The sequence below is a fragment of the Anguilla rostrata genome, chromosome 13, assembly GCF_018555375.3.
Source record: "Anguilla rostrata isolate EN2019 chromosome 13, ASM1855537v3, whole genome shotgun sequence".
Lineage (NCBI taxonomy): Eukaryota > Metazoa > Chordata > Actinopteri > Anguilliformes > Anguillidae > Anguilla > Anguilla rostrata.
Window position 1 is genome coordinate 25,654,255 of NC_057945.1, and position 22,694 is coordinate 25,676,948.

At 44.4% G+C, this 22,694-nt stretch overlaps 1 protein-coding gene across 1 annotated transcript in view; it reads right to left on the reverse strand.

The window, feature by feature from the left end:
• The window catches only part of LOC135237193 (SLIT-ROBO Rho GTPase-activating protein 3-like), a 74,657-nt gene that overhangs the window by 23,164 nt on the left and 28,799 nt on the right, over positions 1-22,694 (reverse strand). The window contains 6 exon segments of the mRNA XM_064304036.1: positions 888-994; positions 1,606-1,827; positions 5,025-5,153; positions 6,917-7,102; positions 12,339-12,401; positions 16,732-16,894. Of these exon segments, the coding sequence (XP_064160106.1) occupies positions 888-994; positions 1,606-1,827; positions 5,025-5,153; positions 6,917-7,102; positions 12,339-12,401; positions 16,732-16,894 (870 nt within the window).

The following is a 22,694-nucleotide window of genomic DNA, read 5'->3' on the forward strand; positions in this document are numbered from 1 at the left end:
TTAAGATAATTATTAAATTATTCTGTAAGAAAATACACACATGGCAGATTTGTTTTCAGGGATTATTTTGGTAAATAGCCAAACGGGTCAAAGGTGCCACCAGCTGCAGCCCCTCATGTCTTCAGTGTGTTCCTGGCCTCAGGCAGGTCACACCACTGCTCTATTTACAGAATCACCATGGTTCTGAGTGAGAAGCTGCTTTTTATGGAAGGTTTACATTAGGGGAAATCAGCATATGATAAAGATGTCCAGAAGACATTATGGCAGGAAAGACACTGAGGGGAGAGGCTGGAGGAGATGCCAGAGCAGCAGTGCTTTGTGAGGTGTTGCAAGGACAGTTCCTTCTCACACTGCATGCTAGTGTCTGCTTAAGATACAAATTCACAGAGGAGAGGGCAACAGCTTGCTCAACATTCAAACTAACTGCTAGGTATTTTTTTTTGTATTATTCTTCTGTGTATTATTCTGTAAATGCCATTTTTCTGTGAATTAAAAATTGTCCATTTGTGTCAAATTGAGTGTTATCTTGTGTAGCGGGTCCCAAATTCAGTAACATTACTACAAATGTATCACTGCAATCTGGACTATATTATAGAAAAGAAACCTTACACAGGGAAAAAAATTGCCTTACAATTCAACTATTCAAAAGGTGGAAAAAGTTGTTAGAATGCCAGCAGGAGCAATGCACACAAAAGCCGACATCACAAACAGCACAAACAGCATAGCATAAGTGCATGGCGGTGTGATGTCGCTATGGTTACAGAGGCTCTGCAAGCTGCAAGCTGCAGAGCGGAAGTGGCTCATTCAGTACGACCGCCGACAGGTCAAACCCTTCCCCTGGGCTCCTTCAGCACAGAGCCGTGCGAACAGGGCGCGGCCGCGGACACCTCACCTCCTCGTTCTCGATCTTGAGCGTGGTCAGGCGGGACTGCAGCTGGTGGTAGCGCATCAGGAGCTCCGTCTGCACGGGCTGCTGCGCGCTCACCTGGCACACCTGGGCGGAGACGGCACAGAGACACACCTGTGTGGCATCGCGTGCGCTCCATATTTCCACCGCTGTTCACCGTTTTACGTGCTTTTATTAGAATTGTTGTGAATAATAACCTAAATATGTGATGTAGAAATCAATGCCTTTGTCTGAACATTGATTATGATACAGAGATGTACTGAATTAAATATAGCAATTAAATATTATGTGGCATTCTGCAAGAGCTTGGCATTGGACATGTCTGGTACTATGGTTGGGATTAGGAAGCCTTGCCAAACATGAATTCTCAAAGCCACAAACCCCAATACTGCAAATAACAAGCGCACTCAGTGTGTTGTCAAAACACTTGCATTTTGTTCTATTTATATGTTACTTTCATGTTATAGAAGACAGGCGGGTTACAGACAAACAGTTGTTACAAGAGACAACTTATTTTTCTTTCATGCTACATTCAAGAAAAGGTTTCTTTTAGTGTAACCTTTTTATGCTATTCATACTCAACAATGAAAAACTAAACACAGTGTTTTATCAGAGAAACTGAAAAGATGTAAGAATAGCATTGTGAGGTTAGAACCCACATCCCTTTGACCAAACAGTGGCCAAAGCACCAGCCTCACCTCGTCTCCCATGTGGGGAAGGTATTCGAAGCGCATGGGTGGGCAGAACACCTGGTTGTGCATGTCCATGATCTTGTGCTTGTCGCTGCGGGAGTCCAGGTTGTCCACGGCATTCTCGATGATGTCTAGGCCCTCGTGGCGTGATGTTTCCAGGTTGTACTCCGCCGACAGGTACGTTCGGAAGGTGCGGGCTAGGCTGGCATGGTAACCGAGGTCACAGCACTAGAAAAGGAAGAAAGCCACCCGTCAATCAACAGAACTGTCAAACATTTCAAAAAGATTAAAGAAATTCAGAGAATGACGCTGAAAAAACATACATTTTACCAGTGCCTTTCTGAGGGAAGAAATTTAGTATGCAGACACATAATGTGTATTATTTTCATTTAATGCATACCCTCATATTGTTTCATTGCCATGATCTGAGGTGACACAATCACGTATACATTACATGACCAAAAGTATATAAACACCTGAATACCAACATCTCCTCCAACATTATGGGCATCAATATGAAGTTGGTCCACCATTTGCTGCTATAAACACCCCCATTCTTCTAGGAAGGCTTTATACTAGATGTTGCATTGCTGCAGGGATTTGCTTCCATTCAGCCAGAAGAGTATCCGTGAGGTTGGGCATTGATTGGGTGGATTAGGCCTGGCTTGCAGTTGGCTTTCCAACAGATCCCAAAGGTGTTGGAGGGGGTTGAGGTAAGAGCTCTGTGCAGGTAAGTCAAGTTCTTGTTCTCAACAAAATTATTTCTATAGGGACCTTGCCGTGTACCCAGGGGCACTGTCATCCTGAAACAGGAAAGGGCCTTCCCCAAACAGTTGGGGAAGCACGGAATAGTCTAGAATGTGATTGTATGCTGTAGCATTAAGATTTGCCTTCACTGGAACTTAGGGGCCTAGCCCAAACCATGAAAAACAGCCCCAAACCATGAGGTGTCCAGATCATTTTGTTCATATAGTGTATATCCTCCTGATTCAAAACTGCACAGCACTCAAGTAGAAATAATTATAGTAAAATGCAGGAAGTAGGAAATGATGAGTACCTAAAAATAGAACTATCAGCACAGCAGGCACTGCAGGTAAGAGGGTTAATTAGTTGAACCATAAAACAGTACAAACTATCCTAATTATAAATATAGTCAATTTAGCTTGCGCTGGAGGGTCCAACATGAACTACAATTTACTAAATGGACTTTAATGAGAAAATATAATTAATTAATGCCAATGAAGACAAATATTTCACAGCGATCCGAGTAGGACTAAACTTGACTTAAAGTATGCTGCAATTGAGAGTATTGTTTCAAAGCTGTATTTGTTAATCTCTGGTGGTTTATATGTTTTATTTTTAAAATTTGATTTACTATAGTGCTTCCTTTAATGGGTTGTTACATATGCCCTGTTTATCACTATTGTCCACAAAATGGATCAGATCATATCAGATTCTACATGCGTGTCTTATTCTATAATAATAATAATAATCATAATAATAATAATAATAATGATGATGATGATGATTATGAATATCCACATTTATCTTTTTCTTAAAACAAGTACATATACATATATTAAAGGGTTCAGTATTGACTGTTGGGTAGAGCAAAAAGGTCTGTTTTGCCTGTAGCTACAATACAGGGATACATGTCCAAAAACACTTCAAATGTCTCCCAGCCGTGTCTGGGCTCCGCCAGCAGAGATAACATAACAGTGCCCACGTTTAGTTAAAGGGACCAATCCGAGACAGATCTTGTGCCAAGTTTTGATCTTGTGCCACTTTTCCCCCATTTAACAGTTTATACTGCGCACACACAGGGCTGCCCACAGGGAACAGCTCAGTTCTATAGCTCACTTCCGCTCTGTGGCTCTCTCTTATTCCATGGATGTGAATGCATAGCTTTACATATCAGGCTAATGAACCCATGCGAGGTCTGGGCATGACTGTCCTTAATGAAGGATGTGCATTTTGAAGTATTTGATATTACAATATTTTACTGATTCCAAGATTTAACATTCAAAATCAAAGTCTAATCACTTTTTTTTAAACCAAGGACTGTATGAAACCTTTTTTTGGCATAAATAATTAGAGTAAAGAGATCAATATAATTGCAGTTTCAAACATAAATAAGTAATATTCATGAATTATTAGTTGCTTTAAAGCAGGTTTTCTGGACTCTATTTTGAAAATATTGGTAAGAAAGAACTTATGTTTCACTTCACTTTTTAGAGAGGCACTAGAATACTGATACAAGTAATTCATAAGCGATCTAAAAGAAGTCTGTCATGCAAATAATAAAATGTTCTGCAGGCATGTCCATGACAGGTTGATTACAACAACGGCAGCTAACCATGACCCAGTTAACAATGACCACATCCTCCATGTGTATGTGCAGTACATACTGCAAACACACACCTCAAAGACCCATTTTCTTTTCTTTTCTCACGTTGTTTGGGTGTGACCTCGCTCGGTCTCATACAGATTAAACACAGGTCCTCACAGTCAGGTGATGCATTGACCCAGTAGGGCTGCAGCTCTGGGGTTTGGCCTGTACTGTGTGAGCTGTAGTCCCTGGCCACCCGGAGACCATCCATGATCTATGTCCTGGGGACATGTCTGTACAAGCCCAGCTCTTCGGCTGTTAATGCCTATTTGCTGGTCCTTCTCCTTATCTCCTGTTGTTTACACTTCATCTCTCGTGTTCCCCCTTTCTTGATGTCTATATCGCTGTTACCCTTTTACTGCCTGTCTGCCTATTTCTCTAATAGCTTTCTTTCTGCTTTTGTCCTTGCCCACTTTCCCGTCAATACCCCCCCCCCCCCTCAGGTGTGCAGCGGCTCTGTTCACTTTGCCCCTAGCAGGAGGCCAGGGAGAGCGGAGGATGCTCCAGCCGCTTAGCTCCCACCCAACCCCCTCACGCTCTGACCGCCAGCCCCACCCCACCCCCACATACACCCTCCGGCTCCCTGCACCCACCCCCCCTCCCCCGCGCCCCGGCTCCCTGCGCCCGCCCCCTCCGCCCCGGCTCCCTGCGCCCGCCCTCCCGCGCCCGGCTCCTGGACCGTGTGTCAGCACCAGCGCTTGTTTTCCTTGGCTGGGCTGTATGTGCGACGGCGACAGACACTGAGGCTGGACTCAGAGTGGAATCCCTAAGGGCCGTGCGTCTGTTCAGAGATAAACGCTACATGGCTGAAAAAAGCAGGAAGGCCTGAGATGCCTGCTGCGTTCACGTCCACAGGGGACTTTCAACACAACCGTATCAACTAAAAATAATATTAGAGACTGTTACAGGTTTAAGTCAAATTGCTGATATATCACTGCATTCCCTACTATACCTGTACATGTGTTTATTCCACAAAATAAAGAATTCAAATGAATTTGGTCAGTCAATCTGCAGAAAAATCATGTCAGATACTCACGTCTATCATGTCAGAGACGTCGTGGATGTAATACTTCGCCACCACTGCGTTTGTTGCTGCCAGGTTCAATAAATAGTCATTCCGGGCTTTTGTGCATTTCAGCTTGTTTTCAGAGTACTTGGCTTGCCTCTGGGGGGAAGAAACGAAAGAACAAAAGAACAATATGTGAACAGAACTGAAATATGTCATCTCCTGTGTCACTTTGCTCATATTTATGTATGAAGTCTATGTTGAATTACATTGATATCCATCACAAATGGCAATCTCATTTAGGTCTTTCAGAACTTGTGCTGGTTGCGGTGGCCAGACACACTTTGGGAGACAGTCTGCTTCAAACACACAGACAGTACACACACGTGCGCGCACACACACAAACACATGCACACGTGTGCACGCACACACACACAAGTGCACACACACGCATACATACACACACACACAAATAAGCACATTCAAACATCTATACACACACAACCGCACCATACACGCTGACTAGTAACGCAGTATTACTCAGTTACAATGAAATTAATTATCTTACTTTCTGCCCGGCGATGGTTCAAAAGTCAGAAAAGGTGCCAGACTGAATACAGTAGGCTGAAGATGGACTACAGTTTCTGTTGCCATGGTTATATAAGCTTGTCCCATCTGCTCGAGGGGCCCAGATGGTAAATATAAAATTTTTATCAAAAAGAATAAATACTCAGTGATCAACCATTCTCCCTTTAAAAATTAATGTTAATTGACAGATACTTCATTGTATTGACAAAACATTACAAAGGCAATTAAAAAGACACTTAATTTCAAAAACTGGCTGAAAAATATGTTTCCAAAAATAAACTATTCATCTGTGAGCTTAAACCAATATGGGCCAGATGGTAAACATATCAAATATTTATATGCGATTCCCATTTCCACTCTGATGCTGTAAATGTTGTAAAAAAAATAAAAAAAAACCCATTAACACAACATTTTCTCTCCAGCATCTAATATATGCATATACAGCAGCACTAGTATAGGTGCCACAGACTCTGACACTCTGGTTGCCATGCGTTAATGCACGACTGTCCATAGCTACAGAAGAGCTATAAACAGTGTGACCTGTGCGGTCTTACCCTGGCAGTTCTCCAGGCTGTGACAGGGGGAGGTGGGGGCAGAGCTGTTGGCCTGACAACCCTCCCGCACCCGCCGCCTCTTGGATAAGATTAGCTCATTAGCATACGGAAAGGCTATGATGAAATTATAATGAGATCTTCGGCTCGCTCCGTTAGGAGGGTTACTGTACAGTACATTAATCAGCGGCGCGGTAAACACGGCAGCGGAGCGCCGGTCTCCCTTCGCTCACTCTCAGCCGAGGAGAGGAGGCGCAGCCCATTCGCTGACCTGGAACAGACGTCCTGCGCGCTCAACGCACAGCAGAGCCATTTTTAAAAAAAACCTCAGTGTTCACCGCCGTGTGGGCAAACACAAGGCGAGGAGGACCGCCCATTTAAGTGGCACAGACTCCCCCACCCCCCCTTTTACAGCCTGTGGCTGTAATGACTGAGCGGTTCCCTGCAGCTCAGCGTGTGGCTGCGGGCACAGCAGGCAGGGGCCGTTTACAGGGCTGGGCTCCTCCATAATGCTCCTCGGCTGTAAGGAGCAGCAGCCTGAGAGGAGCTATGGCTAATGAGGAGCTTCCCATGCAGAAACAAGCTCTTAACAGCCCCCAATGATCCCTAATCCCATATTTCTTAGCACATGTATGAGAGCAGCGTGTTGCCGGTACCCTTTCAGAACTCAAAATAAAGCATGTAAAAACACCCAGCCCCGACACCCCTCCCGGGCCCATGGTGAGCAGGCAGGGGAGTGAGTAAACAGTAAACAAAATCAGCGCTGGATCCCGGCTTCCTCACCTTTTCCTTCATCTTCTCGATCTTGCGGACAGAGCTGCGGCGTTGGGGCCGGTCCTCGTGCCTGAGCACGCTGATGCTGATGTCGCCAGACTTGCTGAACTGCTTCTCCTCCTGCTTCTCCGCGTCCTTCAGCTTGCTCTCAGCGCTGATGCTCTCCGTGTGGTACATGTGGTACGTCTTCATCACCTGGGGTCGGGGGTCACAGGGCAGATAGAGGGAGGGGCATTATTTCAATGTCCAGATGAGAGTGTGAGATTTAGTGTCTGTTTGTGTGACGACCAGACAGGATGACACAGATGGGCTTTTGAGGAGTCTGGTCATGATTTAAGAGATACCCTCTGCTCCCAGCAAGCGGATACTGCCACTGCCTGCCAGACCTGCTGTTAGACAGTGTTTTCTCCTGCCTGATATTGCAATGTGTGTTTAGTAAGTGGCTCTTTTTAATTCATTGTGGCCCGGGTTAAGTCCTGCAGAAAAGAACCACATCAGTATTCTCACCATGGGCACAGGACTGGGACAGCGTGTTAATATGCATGAGTGTTCAGTATGCAGAGAGCAGGGGGCTCTCCCATGGGCCAGGGAGAGGGCAGCGAGGGGAGAGCCGCCCCACCCCCCTCCCCCCGAACCAACCCCCACCCCAACCCCCCCACCCCCCCAAGTGTCCTGAGAGCCTCTGTCACATGATGCCGGGAGCTGTCAGCTTCCTCAATGAGACACCGTTCCCCCGGCAACGGTTCTGCCATCAGCAGACCAAAGACACTACAGTCAAATCAAAACATGCGTGAAAAAGTGCATTTGCGTCCATAATAATAATTACCATCATCATGTCATTTTGTCAGCACCCAGCAGGAAGGAATATGCCCATTTAAAAAACACACATTTGTATGAGGTAACACATTCACTAGTTCAGGGTTATTCCCAGGTTAACTCAATATTTGATGTTTATTTTACTTTGATATTAGTTTCGATGGAGTAATGATTTTTTTCTTCAAATAATGTCAATTTGATCGCTTTTTTTGTTTTTCCATCTCCGCAATGTTTAATCTGTTCCTCTCCACTGCATCAGTCCTACAGCTGACCCCGTGAGCATAAGTGGATGGGGGAGAGTTGAATGGGGGGGGGGGTGGTTTGGGGGTGTTCGGCTCCTCCGCCCTGCCGTGCGTCTCAGTTACAGCCAGCAGATGCCAGTCGCCGGTGTTTCGAATGAAAGGCTGGCTGGGTCTCTGAGCCCGAGGCTGCCACAGCCACAGCCACCCGCGGCATCTGCGGCTCTGTTCGGATCTGAGAGAACTAGCGCGCTCGTTTCATGTGCTGGTGAAAGTGTTAGTGTCCTCTCCCTCCTTTACAGCGTCCCCATTGTTCCCGCTGCCCACAGTCAGTAACGGCGCCCTTGGACCTTATTCATCCAGCTCGTATGATGGGCACTTTACACACCGCACCACAATGGCCCCTCAGGATAAGAGCATCTGCTCAATTAATTAATAATGACAGAGGGGGGGTTTACCTTCTCTGACCTTTTTCTGACCCCCCCCCCCCACCACACACACCTAACCCCACCTTTTTAACCACTGAAAGAGTGTTCTGCTTCTCCCGGAGCCTCAATTCTCACATCCCCATTCAGGAACACATTTTACTAAATCAATTTCCAGAATCCATGGATAAATGTACTGGAAACACCACACTCACACAGTGACTCAACAAGCACACAAACCTAAGTGCGTGGAGAGGCATTCTGCTCAAGGGGGATGTGCGATTTCATTTAAGTAAACAAGTGTTGTTGTAATCTTCGTTTCTTACTCTCACACATTAAGGTGAGTTTCTACATTCAAATGAAATGAAATCAGTTCTTTACTCAGTTATGAAGAAAACGCCAGCGGTAGGTTTGAATGCTCCTGATTGGAGGTTCATCTCCATCTGCAGATCAGCGCGGGACGTTAAGCACACGTGGCGTGCCTTTGTGACATCACCGTTAACCGCGGTGTTAAGTGCGTGAGTCAGAGTCTGGGAAACGCCCCCGGGGGTAACGGAGACCGAGAGCCAATACTAACACCAGCTTGTTTCCCAGCTGCCAAAGGGGGGGGGATGGGGTGGGGAGTGTTGTTCATACCGGGTATGTTGGTACTATAATTAATATAAACACTACAAACACTTCCTAAAATGTCAAGTGGGACTCCATGTCTTTCCAACAGGATTAACACACTGTTCTCCAAGGCTGTACATTTTTTTTTTTACAGTTCTGTAGATTGGTGATAAAAAAATGGCAAACAAAGCGCTGTCAATATTTCCGTGTTATCCCAGAAACTATTGCAATATTGAGACTGCTAGGTAATACATTTCACTCATCATTTCAATTTCACTGAACAATGTACTACTATTTCCACAAACACACAGATACAGCAGCTACTAGATTTGGCATGGGAAAAATTATTTGCAAATAAAACATGGGGTAGGCCGATTTCACACTAACAGCCATTTGAATAAAAATGAAACAGGACTACATTGCTTTTTTCATGAAGAAACGAAAGGATTCCTAGCAGCTTGGTCATCTATATCACCAAAATGACAAAAAATCTCCAGCACAACAGGAAGTGATCAACCTTATAAATGAGGATTGACTGCAAGTGCAGACACCACTTTCAGTTTTCTAGATCAGGGGTGTCCAATCTTATCCGAAAAGGGTCGGTGTGGGTACAAGTTTTTGTTTTAGCCCAGCACTACAACACCAGATTTAACTACTTAGATAATTATGGTCTTCAAACAAGACTTTGATAAGTATAATCGGGTGTCAGGGCTGAAATAAAAACCTGCACCCACACTGGCCATTTTCAAATAAGGTTGACCAGCCCTGTTCTAGATTAAACCTTTTTTATTGACAATGGCACCCATTTAAAAAAAACAAAAAAACAAGAATGTATGTTCTCAAATTACAAAGAATACCTGCAAGAAGCAGAACTCTGAGCCAAGCACAAAATGGCCACAGCAATAGTACTGGCCTAGATGAACAAGGAATGAATATGCAAAAGTAGCGATGGGATGGAAAATAGATACATTAAAAGAATGACCAAAGTGTGTTCCACTAACAACCTGGACAAATATTAAGCTTTTATATTCAAAATTTATAACCTGTCCATACCAACACTCCACACATGCTCCCTAGCACAAATGTAGCATACTAACTGATCCAAAAATGTAACTAACTAGGACTTGGTTGGAACACAATACATCCTGTAGTCCCTTTCACGACCAGAGTCACCAGGTAACAGAAGTAACAATCTGAGGCTTTGGATTTGAAGAGTAGCACATTTCCATGATTCATTGCAGCCAGAAATACAAAGCAACTTTAAAAGCTTGTTACGCAAACAAAACAAGGCAGACATTGTTATCGCAAAACAACGTCTGGTACTGAAGAGTTAAAAATAAGCGAATGAAGAGGGAACGGCACCTGCAGAAATGCAATAAAGCAGGGTGAGTAATTGGCCTCCTGATGTGCGAAACAGATTGCAGGTCTTTGCTCTCATGCTTCCTATCTCAGCTTCCGTGCTTAATTTGAGCCAAAGTCATTATCCTCGTCTTCAAATCAATGCCATCAGCAGCAAAATCAGCAGGGAGTGAATTATATCTCTCTTTTTTTTACTTTCAGTAGAAACTTTGTTTTAAAGGTTTTAATTTTTCTAAACAAACTCCTAAACAGAGCTGTTTTTACCTCTTACCTTCCTTTAGTTATACTGACAGTGTTCACCACCCTTTTCAAGCCCTCATTTACAATCCAGTCTCACTCCTGCTGTAAATATATGTGCTTTGAACAACAAAATGTTTTTTTTCTCGAATACATTAATGGTTCCCTCTGGTCCTTTAGGCTGGTCTGTTTCCTACCGCATGCCCATAGGTGCAGGATAGCTAGGGTGTAATGTTGTCAAACTTTATAATAAATGTTTCTTGCCTTTATAACTAAACCCAGAAAACTATGCTTTTAGTGCAAATAACAGCTTTCTAGTGCAAGTACAACTTTATCTCTGCTCTGATGATGCTTCCAACATGCACAATGCTTTTACAGTACATTTATGAATCCTAGGTATCTCTGTTCAGGGAGCTCCTTCTGTGCTGCCAGAAGGATTCGTATTCAGTTACTGGTGAGTAAAAAAGTGGCTTATTCAAATCAAACCAATGGAAAGATAGCAAAGGCATCTTTGGTGGGATTTTCACAGAATAAGTCATTCAAATGCTAAAATTATGATAAGTGATACAAATATTGTCCTCTGAACTCAAAAACTGATAAAAAATAAGACAGCATGTGTGATCTTTGACTGACTGACCACTAACCAGTAGGGCACAGTTAGGGTCCTGTGAGGCAATGCACACAGAACAGGCCAGTAAATTAATGATAGCATGGATATCTGTAGCGTCTGGGTGGACAGATGGATGGATGTATGCAGATAGATATCTCTGCCAGAGATTGCCCTTTGATGGCTTGCTGCTCATGACATTCGATGAATAAGTAATCCCTCCTCCGTGACAGTCCGTGCACTTGGGGGGGGGGGGGGGGGCAGAAGTGCTGTGGTGGCTTGGAGGACAGCCAGCCGCGAGGACAGCGTCTCCTTCTGAGAGAGTGAAACAGCCTGTGCGTTTCGCCCTGTCCTCTCCTCCAGGTCAGGCAGAGAGGAGCTTAATGCGGGAGCTCCGTGCTGATTAAGCATATCAGCCCTGATCTGCACGCTGCTCCTGACTGGCCACAGAGAGCTGCACTGCGCTGGTGCATCAAACCACCTGTGCGCTACGGAGGGAGGGAGAGCGCCAGAGAGAGCATGCGGAGAGAGAGAAAGTGAGAATACATGAGCGAGGGGGAGAGAGAGAAAATAGGGACAGATAGGAAGAGGAGGTCATGGGACAAGGAGATAAAGACTGTGAGACTGTGTGATGACATACTAATCAAAGACCATAAAACTTAAGTCAGTTGGACTGAGAGAGAAAGAGAGAGAGAGACAGAGAGAGAGAGGGGTACACATGGCATAGACAGAGACAGCAGGACAAAAGGAGTACAGCAGGCACAGGCACTGAATTTGAGCTTCACTTGGCCCAGCTGGAAACTGCAGCAGAGGTCCATTCCATCATCAACAGCATTATCATCATCCACATTCAAATCCAGCACAGCAGTCTGCCTCACTAGCATACAGACCGCGCCACATCGCATCCACCAATAGACTCAGGCAGCGACTAAGACTGGGGTGTTTGTGTGAGGAACATGGAGATCAGAAGCGTACTCTGTGAAATTGATTCTGACGGTCAAAACAGAAAAGGGAAAGGGTGAAGATTAGTTTACACAGCGTGCAGAGTTTGTCAAAAGAAAGTAAGGTTTTTATTTTTTGGGGGGATCACAGGAAAAGTTTGTCATGTACAGGGGAAAATGAAATATGGGTTTACTTACAGTGTAGAGTTCGTTTGTGACTTTCACCAGCTCCTCATGCATCTGGATGCCGATATCTTTGCTCTGAAAACAGAGTGGAGAGGTTTCAGAGCAGAGGCCACAAAATAAAGCTGACACATTACTGCCCCTAGCCCAGCTCATAAATATGCCCAATCAGTTTAATCTCCACATGAGCATCATGAGAAGCTGAAGTTTGCTAAAAAAAAAAAAAAAGATTGCATCCCAAATAAAATAGAAAAAGATCTGTGAAAGACTATATATGCAAAGCGCAATCACATCAAGTAAGCTCTTCAGATAACAGAAAACTGAACATCACAGTTTACATAAGTGATAAAACACTTAGAATGGCATAAAGGACTACTAAAAACTTCATCAATGAATCTAAAGGGTTTAATGATTAAGTGTTTGATATTCCTTTCAGGGAAGTACAAAAACTAGTATATTCACCAACAACCTCTTTGCACAAGTACAACCCTGAAAGCCTCAAGGTCTGAACTAAGCCTGACTAACACAAGGGAGATAAAACGCTTCAGGGAGAACAATGAGGATCAGACCAGACACTGAGGCTGATCATATCAGAATTATTAGAGGTCACACATAAAATAAATAAATGAAAATAAACTAATCTTATTTTGGCAGGACGCATCTCATTTATTTGAACAGCAGGCTGGCAAACTCACTGCATTCTGCACCAGTCTCCATTTGCCGTCGTGCCCACACACGGCCTATGCAGCTCAGAAACACGGATATTCCTCCTGCATGAACACGTCTGCCAGTCAGGTTATCAGCACCACACCACTCGCGGATATTATATGGACTTCCGATCAGTGCAGTTCTTTAGGCACCCAAATATGTGCGCACTGGCGGTCCAGTTTACCTTCCCTCTTTCCTGCCATTATTTGAGTCCTATGTTTAGCTCTGGGGCTTGCAAATGTCAAAGGACTCCTACGAGAGGGACTTCGCCATAACACGAGTCAGGAGTACTGCAGGCAACAGAGTAACTTACAAACCTCTGCTTCAAATGAGATTTCTAAAGCAATATCAGTCATTCAACTGTTTTTGTTTAAGGTAGGGATACCGGTCACACGGAGAAAAATAGCTCAAACTTTTCTGAATATATGATATCAGTCATAATTATAGTGAGACATACCACACTGTGTATTGATATGGTATGAAATATTTAAATTTGGCTTATTGTGTTTTTGGTTCTCCTGATCGGGTGCCTCTTCTGTACAGAGTTTATCAGTTGTTTCTTGTAAAACTGATACACAGAAGAAAAATACAACATGGGGTTTCTGCACTCCTCACCTTACACTGTTGCCACTGACAGTGAAGGAGCACGCATATTAGCAAATACTGTGTTGAACTGTTGAGTTTTTATATTAAAAATTATTTTTCCAGAAAGCAAAGATGTTTAAAAAGAGTGTATCACAAAGACGCCTCTCAAAGCAGTGTTGGAATGACTTCTGTCACGGGTTTTGAAGGGGAACAAATAATGAAGTTGAGTGAAATCTATTCTCGCACACAGAACACTGCCTATCACTCCAGCGTTCCTTCGTATTTCACAGCCAGAGTGAACAGTGACAAATCTCACCTTTCTGCTGCTAGTGCGAAAAAATAACTACCTACTCACCATATTTTCAACACCCACAACTAACTTGAACTACTGAAGACACTTAATTCGGCTGTTGTGTAGCCTGTATTTGCTGCAATACATTATCACTGCTTTGGCATCTCCTGGAATTCATTAGCCTCTCTCCTGCTATGCCTTATTGCACATACATCATACTGGACTTTAATATATACAGATCAATACTGCCCAAAGGCCTAAGGTAGAGTCAGTTTTGTTAAAAGCCTTGTTTCAGAATACGACCCATCGCAATAACATAGGAAAGGCACCATTATAAGAAAAGCAACTGAGTGACACAAAGCCAGTAAAAATAAAATAAGGAAATGGTGTCAACTAGTTTTGAAATGAAAATGACACATAATATCAACAATCAAACGATAGGATGACACAAACATGCGGATGCCAATTTGTTAAATTATCTGAGACAAACTAAAAGATCATATCATGTATAAAATTCTAAGAAAGTTTTAACAATTGAAGAAAGGTAGCAAATCGCTTTAGATTAAGAAACTGCATATGCCCGCCCCCCCCCCCCCCTTTTTTTATTATCAGTAAGCAGTTGATGCAACGTTCACATCTCTTTCATCTCAGAGATTATGAGGCCAGATTGTATGGTGGTGTGGGGGTTTGTGGGGAAGGACTGCAGTGTGCAGAGCAGTCTCTGTAGAGACCTCCCTCCTGAGTGCTTCATCAATGCTTCCCCAAAGAGACAGAGTGTACAGCTGCAGGCCGAACACAGCCAAACTCTCCCAGCAGACCCTTTCTCATACAATCTCTCATCTCACACTTTCGCTTTTTCTCTCCTGCCCCTCCCCCTCCCTCCCTCCCTCCCTCCCTCCCCCCATCCAACCCACGAATCCAAGCCCTTTTCAGGGCCGTCAATGGCGACCCTTTATCCAAATATGAAACTGCACTGAGTGAATGCGACGAGTGGAAGCCGCTTGCGGGGGAGAGGATCTCTTGGCAGGGAGTGAATGGTATTTGTATGCATCGCTGCTGCTGCAGTCAGTACGTCGCAGGGAACGTACTCTACTGCGCTGCCAGAGCAGAGAGGAGAGAGGGCGTTTTCTTCTGAGGAAGAAAACACCCCGGCTCTCACTGCAGCCGCAAAGGACATTACACATTTAACACAATACGTCCTGTACGCTTCTGTTCTCTGTCACTTCTGAATCATCTTACATCTGTGTGTGTGTGTGTGTGTGAGTGCATCTGTGTGTGTGTGTGTGTGTGTGTGTGTGTGTTAATTAACAGTCCACCTGGAATCCGTATGGGTTCCATCATAGTGCTGGGCCAATTTAATGAGCAGCTAATGCAGTTAAAACTAGTACCTGAAAATACAGACTGAGTTAACCTTCAAAGGCACAATTTCTCAGAGCTAAATAACAGACCTTTGCCACCTTCCCACGGTTGAGAAGGCTGATCATTATCATACCAGACACACAGCCCACATACCCAAGAACATTTCACACAAAGTGCACCAAAACAGTATCAGGTCCACCTTCTGGCAAGACAGGTTGACTAAATGAGGTTGTTAAAATTTATAAAGGCCTTTTTGTACAGTAAGTGTTAGTGTTATTCAATATAAACCTTGAATTTAACTATTTTAATTAATGTGTCCAAGGCTAATATGCATGATTAACAATGAAGGAAGATAAATGCTTATTACATACAGCCTAGCATTCCATAGGAAACACTTTCTTATAGAGGAAGTTGGTTCCCTTTTCAGGCAATCAAGCAATCTTATCATTAACTTTCAGCTTAGCAGCTACTAACCCCATTCACCTACTCACTGACTTAATCACTTGTGGACTGTATGGCCCCCCCCAAGGTAATGACAATCCTTTCCTCTTGCCACTAGGTGGCAAAAAGGCTCACATCTCAACAAAGAGCTGGATGTTTACTTGCATAAAATCTACCCGCAGCTCCAGGGTCAGAAGCAAGCACTCCTGTACTGTTTTTAACCCACCTGCTTTCGGCCCTGTTACATGTCATTTGTGCACACGCACTACCGTGGCTGGCAGGGAGGTGGGCCTCCTCCAGGGTGAGTGGGTCAGGGTGGCTGACTGGGGGCTTGCCTACAGGATGCCCAGGCAGGTGGAAACCCCACTGTATGTTTGGGTAAGACCTCAGTAACGCCGGAAATGTGCTGACTGCATTCCAGATCCTCCCTGACATACCCTTCTGCAATGCCTGCCGACACGTGAAATTCCACAGTGTGACCAGCCGGCAAAGAGCAGCCTGTGACCAGGCAAGATGGCCTCCGTGCATGCACACTCATGGACACGCACGTGCACACTCATGGACACGCACGTGCACACTCATTGACACGCACGTGCACACTCAGGCACATGCACGTGCACACTCAGGCACATGCACGTGCACACTCATGGACTCGCACGTGCACACTCATGGACTCGCACGTGCACACTCATGCACACGCACGTGCACACTCATGCACACGCACGTGCATACCCTGACAGTGGGCACAAATGTCCATAAACACAATCATAGCATATTCACTGTAATCACAAGCAGCAGCCAGGGGCATGCTCAATGTAGGTCACCCGTGAGCATGGCAGTTTGCATCTTTTCAGGAGCTACCTAGTTCTACAATTGGGTGCAAAGTACCTTGTGCAATTGGGCCGAGATACGGGTGAACCATAATAAAATACATGGAAAAACTTCTGCTAACTGAAATTTCTCACTCAACAAAGTCATATTTTAGCCAGAATAAGAGACAAAGGCAAGAACCCCAAGACTGACCTTCTTGAAGAGCCGGATGACGTCCTCGCTGATCTGAGACAGGCGCACGATGACGTTGTTGGTGTAGAGGTCATTGAGCGTGGCGTGGTCCCGGCTCTCCCTGCGCGTCTGGTTCAGGACCAGGTACCAGCAGTTCACCGAGGACAAGAGGTGCTGCTCCTTCCTGAAGGGGGTGGAGAAAAGACACGATTCAGAAGTGCGCAGGGTGCTCAGATCATTTTATCAGAGATAAAAACAGTACACCTCTACAGCGTCTTTATTCTAAGGTTTCCGTTTTATACACCACAAACACCCGCTCAAAGGGAAATATCTGTCTGATTGTGGCTTCGAAATTATTACTCAGCTTAGCATTTAATAATACACCACAGAGGGAGGAGACAGCTGAATAAAGCAAGCAACATCAACAAAGCAGACTTTACAAAACATAATTATAAAAGCTTTGCAAGCCAACCCAAACAAATGTTAATTTCTCATTAAATATTTTGGAGTTATTAGATTCTAGGTAAAGTATTATGAGTTTTGATTTACATGTTAAACACATATTTGCCCTCAGAACAGAAAGTAATGCAGCTCCTGGCCAATTTCACCATTCAGAGACACATACCGGAACAAGATCAGAAAGGCTTAAATGTGCTTCTGGGAGAGTGGCCGCAGCACATTCAGGTCTTGTGATGGCAATAATGAGGGCCAAATGGTTGTTCGCCTCCCTTCACATGTTAGTGTCTGATACAGTATCTATCTTGTAATTCCTTAAGGCTGCTGACCATAATAACCAAAGGCAATGTGTTCCGCTGAACGCGAGCAGCTTTCACAAGCCCTTCCATTTGAAGCGTATCGCAGACCCCCACCTGAATCAACTCTCAATGCAAATCAATCAGCGCACTCAGGAAAGAAGACTCCGCTCTGGAGCACCGGGGGGAGAACCACTAGGCTCGCAATTACTCCAGGAAAAGGATGGGCCTAAACATCAAAGGGATCTTCTCTGTGGCGCTGCTCAAATGTTTTCCGAAATGGTAATCACCTCTAATTAATTTGAAATCTGCCAGCTCTCTCTCTAATAACACCCCCCCTCACACACACACACACACACACACACACCAGTGATGCTAATGCCAGAACACAGATTAACCTCATTTTCTACTATACAAGAAGAGGAGAAGGACAGAGGTACACAACATCAGTCAGCCTCCAGCTGTACTATGCATCCATCTCCAAGATTTTTACTGCATTCAGAGGACTATAGAAGATCAAGCCCTGGATTCAATCAACAGATGTCCTCAACTTTTATACACAATTAAATGCAAGTGCAAAACAGTTTGGCAGATTCAGCCATCCTCAAAAAAAAAAAGTATCAACTAACTGTATTTAAAGTCAAAGGTAAGGGAAAATGTTGAATGAATTCAGGCCCAAGACAAGCATTCATTCTTCATCCTGCCTTTACGTAAATCATAACAGAAAGAAAAATAAAAGGAAATAGGTGGACTTCCTGCTTTTCTTCAAATGATTTTATCCTTTTTCTTCTTCTTTCACTTTTTCTACAAATGCTGTTTTAGCAATCATTCCCATTAAACAAAATCCAGCCCTTGCAATAATACTTTTCTTAACCTTTGCCAGTCCTTCAGCGTTGCACACTGGTGGCTTTTAAAAATTAAAGATGCTTGGCACTTAACAAGCGTTTATGTATGAAGAGTCATAGGGGAGCACACCTCTGGCCCTGAAAACACCCCAGGAGGGAACCAAGACACTAAATTGCCTCCGATATCACAATCACAACAGGTCTAGGGCTTCCCTGGCACGTTCTGTACCCATCTCATCAAGACAAGATTTACAGGTCTCTGACCAGTCTCCCACCCCTGTCTCTGAAACGCTGACGAGACACTGCTTTGCCCATGTAACCTCCTCTAAAATATTTACCAGCACACTTACGCAACTTCTGCACGGCGGCGTACTGCCCTGTTGCGAAAGCGCATTTTACACAGCCCAAAAACCCAAAGAGGAAGTTTTACATCCAGACCTGAATACGGACTGCACTGCTTTGTTGGTCGTTCTGTGGTCATTGAGTGTAGAGTGCACAAATGTCCACAGAGCACAAGAAATTAGCAGTGAGCAGAACATGCTAATGAGCTAAAGTAGAGACCAAATGATCCCAAAATACATAATACTTTGATTGCAGATTTCAAAATGGCTGCATAGGATGTTAGACAATAAAGGTATTTTAAATGACAGGTTTAGAAATTTTCTATAATTAAAACAGTAGACATAAAAAGAATCTGTGTCTGAATTTTTTCAGCTCGCCCAGCTGTTTTCCCAAGTAAACCGCAAATAACTGTAGGGTGCTGTAGCAAAGTCGTGGCTTGCAAATGGGTCTTATTGTGGCGGTGCTTACAATGCACCCGCGTGCTCTGTGTCTTCTGCTTGAAGTGGGCCTGAAGCCATTTTGTGGAGTGATCAGGGTACAGGTGAGTCAGCAGCCTTAGTGAGAACACCCCTGAAGTGCCAAGCTTGGTCGGTTACGGCCGTGAAGATGCCGCCCCAAGCGCCCGATCTGGAGGTTTTCATTTCCATCTGCTGTCTCCCGGCAGGCAAACTCTTAAAGTGCTTAAAAATGTTCTATTCCACATCATTGTGCACCCATGTTATGCAGTCATCGTGTAGTCAGGCCTTATCAATAGGACACGCTGGACACTAAAGCTCTGGGGGTCTCATCTACTAACAGAGAGACTGTTCTCCACTGTTCCCTTTCCCACTAATTCAACTCCCCAGCATCTTTTCCTCCTGGTCACTGTTTGCTATCACAGCCATCTCTCCCACTAAGCCTCCCTGGCACATCTTATCAATTCAGACAGAGAGAGGGAAGAAGCTGTTGAGAGCTGGAAGGAGAGAGAGACAGAAAGAGAGAGAGGAGATCAAGGAAAAGATAAAGAGCTTATTGCCTTAGTAGCAAATTCAGTGACTTCACAGTACCAATTTACTGAATCAGACGCATCATTGAAATAAGTCAGAGACCTACGATGGGAAGCACGTGCATTTTCTTTTGTTTTCGTACAGAGACTCTGGGTCTCGTGAAAGTCCTTTGAAAGCACTCCATGGCGGCGGGTCCCGGCTTATCTTTGAACCGGCATAAAAGGGGGCCAATCAAAGGGGGTGGGGGGAATCAAAGTGGTGGGGGGGGGGGGTGGGGTGGGGTGCGCCATTCCATAGCTGCCAGCTAGGACGGTTCAAACATGCTGCTTTCAGGCACGGCTACATAGCGCTGCCAAGCTGGACCCGGCATCTGGGACAGTTTCGGTGCCTCTTTATTTCGCGGATGCTGTCACGGTTTGATGGTAACCAGACATAGGGTGCCAAATCAGCCCAGTTCCTGCTCCAAGGGAAGCCAGGGAGGAGGACGGTGCAACCCTGCTGTGCTCAAACATGCCAGGCAGCGTGGACATCGCTGAACCAGGGTCACTGTGAACCCAATGGTCAGACCCAGAGCCCCTGACAGCAGACTGTTCACCTGCTAGAATCCTACCCAGGGTCATCGCTGTTATAATACCATATTTTTACAACAGACATCCTTATCAGAGGTCACTTACATTTTAATGGCTTGCATTTACAATTATTAATCATTCATCTATATCTAGGGCTGAAGGTCAGTTCAGGTTTGGTCTTGTGCACAACAGCAGCGCTCCAAGGAAGAATCAAACCCGTAACCCTTGTGCATCTCAATACTGAGGCAGTGTGGCATACAGCAGGTCCCTAAACATTACAGGAACATTTTTCCCCAGCACCATAACGGTGATTGCCTGTTATTCTGAAACTCTGTCCAGCTGAGCAGACCCAGCTAGGCACTCATTAGAGTAGCACAGGAACAAGCAGACTGCTGCCAGCACTCCCGCCTGTCCTGTGGGCTAAGGAAAAGGAACCATTAATAACTCATAACATTCTGCTTAGAGTCATTAGAAAGTAAACGCTCACATATTCATGAGCTGTTTAATAATTACTGAAAAGGAATTCAAGCATATGGCAATGACCATGTTAACTACATGCCTCATCCACACGCACGAATGCACACACACATGCATGAACGCAGTGCACAGTTTATCTTAATAAAGCTTTCAAAAACATCAAATATATATTTAATATATATATTTAATTTTTAATATATATTCCTTGGATAATTAAGAATATCCCAGTGGAAGAGATACCTATATCTTTAGGACCAAATATTTCAAACATTTGGAAAAGACTTCCAAGACAAATTAATTTCATCGGGTGCTCTGGCAAATTTATAATAAATTATGTACCATTCCAAAATATGTTGGCAAGAGTAAATATGCCAATGTGTCTATTTCTTTTAGCATGCAAAGTTTTAAGGCATCACACACCACACAATCTAAAATATCGCGGATTATGCATGAAAAGTCTGAAAAAAAGAAAAGAAAAAAAAAACCTTTTTGAAGCAATGTTGAAGGATTCATTTGCAGCCAGCACAGTGTTTCTCAGGGATAAGAGATAAAGAAGGTGAAGTGGGTTGGGGGGGGGCTCTGCTGATAGACTGATAAGCTGATAGACGCAGAGCAGCTGTGGCCACGCACAGAGCAGGCACCGAGCAGCCAGAGCCCGTCTGCTGCAGGGAGATACGGGAAACTCTTTAATGAACCAGTCTGGATGCTAATGCTAATCATTAACATAAACAAGGGCCTATCTCCTTCACACAGGTGAGGTTTCACTCCAGGATTATGCCAGCTGCTTTTCTTCTCTTAGTCATCACCAAAAGAGTATTTTGCCAAAAAAAATATCTTGTGCAGCCTCTTGTTTTCTGTCCATTTCAGCTTGTTTTGTTCACACTCTTTTCTTGCAGTCTTATTTTGGAGATACATATACACAGGGGATCAATGGAAGAGTTGATTTCGAGGTTACAAGTAGGAACAGAAGTCTCAGGTGTAAATCTGGCAGAGTCGACAGATTGAAGAAAAGATCAAGCAGACGAGTTTATGCTGCTCAGCGGACCAATGATATTCCACTAAACTAATGGCTGACACTAATATGAAAAATTTAAAAACAGGAATTACTCTGAACATAACATGTCAAAGAAACTGACTGATTAGAGCATGGATATTTTTCATTGTATCGACCCGAAAATGTACAGTGAATGATTTAAGAGCAAACATTAATAATGTCATTCAAGAGTTAAACATTAATAATAATAAGTCAGCACATAATCCCATGTCTAGCCAACGTATCCATCTTCCTCCTCAATCCCCTTATATTTGCTGTTCAGACCCTTGATAGGGACAGGCACCATATGTCCCACTCTCCAAGGCATGCAGCTACAAGCTGTCTGCAACCTCCCCATCGCTTTACACAGTTTTCACACAGTGCGTGGAAAACCTCACCAAAGAGCAAGTCCTAAATGCACTTTTGGAGTTTATTTATAAATTGCGGTCTTTATAGTCTTGGAGTCAAACGTAACAGTGTGAGACAGCTTTACAATGTTCTTTAGCGAAGTTAATGCAGTTTATAGAAAAAGGCAACGGGGCTCCAGTAAAGTACGGTTGGTAATCAAAGTGTCACCCCTTGGTAGCATTTCACTGGTGTGCTGATTTGGAGCCAGCTGATCTGCTGCCTGTGCGCACTAACCCTTCGTAGTGTTTGAACACATGCAAAGAGCATAATGGTTTTGAAGGACTAGTGGCTTAACCATGCATGCCTGTGTGTGTGTGTGTGAGTGTATGTGTGCGTGTGGGCATGTGCATGGGCATGTGCGCGCGTTCGTGTGTACCGTATGTACACGCACGTGTGTGTGCGCGTGTCGCGCAGAAGCATTGGGCCAAAACATCTGCAGCAACACGGCTTTCCGCAGTCCACCCGGGAGCTCTGGTGCAGACAGCGCACTCTCCAACAGCTGGGCTCAATTACGGCCGAATCCCACCCCACTGCCCCTCAGCCGCAGCACACCGGACAGCCAGGAGCCCTTC